The 5,510-nt window shown below is 44.6% G+C and overlaps 1 protein-coding gene across 1 annotated transcript; it reads right to left on the bottom strand.

Moving 5' to 3' along the window:
• Window positions 1-298: 298 nt before the first annotated feature.
• On the bottom strand, window positions 299-4,864 carry LOC125528238 (F-box protein At5g07610-like). Its single transcript, XM_048692733.1, has 2 exons — window positions 4,722-4,864; window positions 299-4,642 (listed from the first exon to the last, which is right to left on the bottom strand). Exons 1-2 carry the CDS (start codon window positions 4,760-4,762, stop codon window positions 3,481-3,483), a joined length of 1,203 nt encoding a protein of 400 aa, XP_048548690.1. The 5' UTR covers window positions 4,763-4,864; the 3' UTR covers window positions 299-3,480.
• Between the last annotated feature and the right edge of the window lie 646 nt (window positions 4,865-5,510).

Below are 5,510 nucleotides of genomic sequence, written 5' to 3'. Positions count from 1 at the left end.
GTCCCGGTTCGTCCCACCAACCGGGACCAAAAGGTCCAAACGAACCGGGACCAATGGCCCACGTGGCCCGGCCGGCCGCCTGGGCTCACGAACCGGGACCAATGCCCACATTGGTCCCGGTTCTACACTGAACCGGGACTAATGGGCTGAGCCGGCCTGGACCATAGCCCTGTTTTCTACTAGTGATTGTGAATACGTTGTCTAAACTCAGCTGCAGTCATGATTTCTTTCTCTCCCTAGCAACGACCCACCTATCATGGTCCCTGTATATAGACATTCTGATGCAAAACTAGACGTGTATATAAAGGAATCATTTTAGACCATTGTCTATATGAATATATAGACATCCAAATATACACATGCTATTGGAGATGCTCTTACAAACTCAACCACAAGTTTCCCTAAATAAATACTGACCACAAGTTCATAAGCAAGAGCAAGAGGTAGTTGATTCTCAAAAACAAAAAAGCAAGAGGTACTTGGCCTTTCAATGATGATTGGACAGCGCCGTCGTGGTCTCAAATCTAGAAGCCCCAACCAGGGAACCACCACCTCCACCTTATTCATCGAAAGCGCCATCCATAGTGATTTTGAGAAGGTCTCCAGTTGGCTTCCGCTCTGGGCAAAGCGCCGACAGAATATGCATATCTTAGGCAGGAGCTTGAGGGCCCACATATTGCACCGGTTGGAGGATTCCACTCTTGTCAGATGCCCTACAGTAGAGGAGATCTGCTGCTATGTAGCCAATTCAGAGATCTTCCGGCACAGCTTATCTGCACCTTGATTTGATGTGATTAACGTTAATTACCTGCAAAGATCGGATCGGTCGGTTAATGAGATGACAAACTCCGCATGAAGTGTCTTCTTACCATCTATCCACCACAGAATCAAAAAAAAAAATCTTGTTCCTGTACACCAGTCATCAGGAACACAAGGATAGTTTCAGTTTATCCTGGAGGCTTCAAGCTGACACCAGAGGCCTGCTGCTACAAAGAGCCGTGACATCAAGAGTCGAAATTCAGAAATGCTGCTGCAGTGCTGCATTGGACTGGAGCATATGCACAACATTACATATATCATGGTAAGACTAGAAGCAAGACAAACATGGAAGATGAAGGGCATTGCTTATTTATTAGGCTCTTTTAAGCTTCCTACATGAACAAAAAATGTAAGCAAAGATGGCATATCCCTAGTCCTCTGTAGCACTTTTTGTTCAGAAAATTAAATTCCTAACAAAACAATGGAACATTACAATCCAAGCACAGCTTGCTGATGTTCTGCTAACAACTATTTCTATTTGAAACACGACACAAGTAAATCGTTTTTTTTTTCGATCCATTGGCAGTAAAGAAAAATGATGATTTCAAACATTATATCAGTAGCAGAATTTGAAATATTACATCGCTAGCAGACAAGGGACCATTTACTAAATAAATTTCAATAAAGATGCTTATCTTCCCTTGGCTGCAAACAGAATATTTAAATTTAAGCTATACGATACCATTGATCATGTCTATCACTACATGATCATCTTCGCTTAAAAACTATGTGGAATTGACTGAATAGCAGAAACTAGTACAGACAACAGAAAGTTCAGCGCAAATTTGGGTAACTAATCGCAGAGAAATAACCATGTTCACTCCATAATGAATGTGAGATCCTGCCCAACAGTGAAGAACATAAATTTGGTTCCACGTAAGAATGGCACTAACATGGAGGAAAGAAGGCATTTTCATTTCACTAAAATATGAAAGGGACTGAATATATGACGTGCAAATTTGGAGGCTGGAGGCTGAATATATACTAGGAATACAAGGATAGTTTCAGTTTTGCCTTGGATGCTTGAGGCTGAAACCGGAACCTTGCTGCTACAGAGAGTCAATACAGCCACTTGCTGCTCAAGTGTTATATGACGTCAAAAATCAAAATTCAGAAACAACGCTGCAAAGCTGCACTGGACTGGACAGAGCGTATGTGCATCATTACAGACATCATATAATAAAAGGGATGTCTCACCAGTAAACTATGTGAAAGACTGCCATGGGAAGTGTACAACATTGCTTATTGCACGCTATTTGAACCTACCTACATGAATAAATAGTTAAATACCCACAAGCAAACACAATTTCTTGAAAGATTCTTGGTATTTATTCCACTTGACAATGGCACTGCCATAGAGGGGAAGGCGCACTCCGCTGACCAACTCAGAAGTTAAACTGAACCTATGGCCAACTGTTAAGTGACCCTGGCATGCTGACCTGTGCTGCTGTTACCTAATAAACTGACCCCTTCGTCCAACAGAAAAATGATCCCAGGTTTTACTGACTAGACATCCAACATTACAGGCATCCTAGTATAACTAGAAGCTCATGGTCTACTGGAGCAACTTTATGTTCAGAAAACTAACAAAACAATAAACATTATGATCCAAGGATAGCTTGGCAATGTTCCGCTAACAACATTATGATCAGAGGAAGCGACATGTACTCATCAAAAGTGTTTCACTAACACATAGCAATAAATATTTTAATTCCAAACCATTAGCAGTAAAGAGAAATGATTCGCGGTGTTACATCATCAACAGAATTTCACACATTATATTGCTAGCATACAAGTGGCCCTTACTAAATCACTGCCTATAAGATGCTTAAAATTTCCCATGGCTGCAACTAGAAGATAAAAATTAAGTTGCATGATGGTGCTCAAGAGAAGTTTAAGCGGCATGGTAATCCTTGTTCATGTCTTCACATAATGATCATAGTACCTTCTAACTTCATTCAAGTCACCAGAGAAAGTTTCCTGAACACCAGAGACAAGCTAACAACAGGATTACAGTAAGACCAGGATAGCTCCAGTTTGTCTTGCAAGGTTGGAAGACGGAACCGTAGCCCAGCAACTACGCAGAGCCATGTGCAACATTACAGGTATCTTAGTAAAACAAGGAGCAAAACTAGCATGGAAAGTGAACGGCGTTGCTTAATTAAGACTGTTTTAAGCTATACCTACCTGAGCAAAAGGCACAAGCAAAGATAGCATATTGCTAATTTCCTGGAGCACTTAAAAAACCTAACAATATCATGAACATTACAATCCAACCACAGCTCGCTAATAGAAGATATAAAGTTAACCTGCATGATAACCATTGATCATGTCTTTTACTAAATGGTCATAGTACATTCGCTCAAACACTACGCAAAGTTGACCGAATACATAGAGGTAGCAGTTGTCCAAATACATACATATGCACAAACCAGTACGGAGATAAGAAAGTTCAGTGCAAAGTCAGATAACTAATCACAGAGAAATAGACCAAGTTCATTCCACGATGAACCACGGTTTCTCCAAACATAAAAGCATGGATACATCAGTCAGAGAGCCCAATTCAAGCAGACATACCAAGCCCGCTATCACATAGCATGAGAAACTGATGATGCTTGTCAAAGATCCACTCCTTAAGGCACCAACAGTCTCATATTGATGTCAAATGTGCAATGACTGTAACTCTGCATACAGCGGCACATATGGCATATATGGCGGCTCGTGAACTTCAAGACCAGAGATCAGTTTGACTTGTCTGCTATCCATATTATAGCACGTGAATGTGGCATCCCAACTAGTAGTGAAAAATATCATGTTGCATTCTGGATGAATCGCAATCCAATCAAAGTCCCGATCAAGGTGGAAATCTACCCATTCAAGTAGAGGTGCTTCAATTATGTATGAAGTTTTGACGCTATGCTTCAATACCCATTCTCTGCTTTGATAGTTCTCGAGAACATAAACTACTACGATGGTAAAACCATCTTCATCTCTCTGAAAATTGGCATAATGCAGGCGGCCCTGTGACCACTGAATAAAACCATCAAACAGACCATCAGGGACACCGAAGTTCATCCATGTTTCCCCCTCCGTGTCCACCACAGCTAGACAAGGGGACGACCCGCGACAATCGGCTTCAAAATGTAGATAGCCGTTAAGGAAGACAGATGCAAACCGATGGTCAATGAGCCTGATTTGTGCGTTCCATTTCTTTTCCTTATAAACCCATCCTCCGGTTTCAGACGAATATACTGCCACTCCGACAATGTCAGGATCCCAATAAAACTCCTGCTCATTTACCAACTCAAACACATAGAAATGCGAAGACACCGCAGGATCGTAGCCCAAGCGTGTGGTGGCCACCTCGCTGGCGGCCTTGCCGGAGTTCGGCAACACGACCCACTTCTCCGTGGCAGGATTACACACGATATAGCGGAACCCATCACCCTGGGCGGAGACATCGTACCCGCGGCAGAGTAGGAGGCCGCTGCAGCAGTCCAATATATCGACGCGCCGATGGTTGGGCATGAAGGTGCAAGAGGTGTCGAACGGAGGGGAGCGTCTCCCCGGGAAATCGGTGAAATGGACAGGGGATTTCAGAAGCCAGTCGCCGGTGATGGCGCTGCCGTAGAAGAAGCCGGCCGGTGTCTGGGGGAGCTTCTTGCGGTGTTCGGGGTGGTCGATGAGGGTCAGCCAGTGGTTGGAGACGCACTTGAAGCGGCAGAGCGACTTGGCCGGGACGCGCGAGAGGATCTCGACGAGGAGGTCGTCGGTGAGTCTCTCGACCGCCGTCCTGCCGTCGCTGTGGGGAGAAGGGGAAGACCTGCGGAAAACACAAATGGGGATCACGGCCTGGATCGGTGAAGGAGGGGGGAAGGCCTAGATCCGGCTGATTCGCGTACCGGAGACGAGATGAAGCTCGGCCTTCCGCGGGGACGGACATGGCGGCGGCGGCAGAAAAACGGCGGCGACGCCGTCGAGCAGGGCAGAGGGATGTGGGGGAGTGAAACCTAGGTAGGAGGATCCCACTCGACGGGAGTGTGACTTGTTCTCTCTGCGTCAACGGATTGGGCCGTCGAGAGTCAGTAAATGGGCTCAACCGTGTGGTAACGGATACAAAATAGGGCCAACGGACTGAATTGGATGAATAGGGCCCACGGATACAAAAGGAAGACATTTACATTCGATTTTTACTCTAAAATCTCACATTTGATTTTTCTAATAGGAAGAATTACTAAGGCTGCTTCTTGGAAAATTCTGCACGACGATTTTGAAATTCGAGGATTAATTAGAAGAAAAGGCGGGATAGACAAATAATTTGCTTCCACTTGAGAATGACATGGAGGAAATAAGACATCTTCATTTCAACTCATTTCTGTAAAAGAAAATGTGAAGAGGTTGAGCAAGTTGTTTTTCGCTTTTTCAAACAATCTATTAGCACACAATCGATAATCACTCACTCATACTCCATTATCTCCAATTCGAGCTACAAGTTCAGATCCATGGTGAGGGGATCGGGGAGGGAGAGAGAAGAGCTTAGCTATTACAACACGGAAGAAATGGAATATCCTGCCAGCCAATCGCCAACTACTCACTCCCTAGCTGCTGGGTTAAGTACACGGTTCACATGGGCCCACTCCAGGCCAGCCAGCCGAGCCGGGAGGCGAGGCTGTCTTCTGGGCCCGCCCACT

The sequence above is a fragment of the Triticum urartu genome, unplaced genomic scaffold, assembly GCF_003073215.2.
Source record: "Triticum urartu cultivar G1812 unplaced genomic scaffold, Tu2.1 TuUngrouped_contig_4733, whole genome shotgun sequence".
Taxonomy (NCBI): Eukaryota; Viridiplantae; Streptophyta; class Magnoliopsida; order Poales; family Poaceae; genus Triticum; species Triticum urartu.
This window is presented reverse-complemented; position numbering and strand designations above follow the sequence as displayed.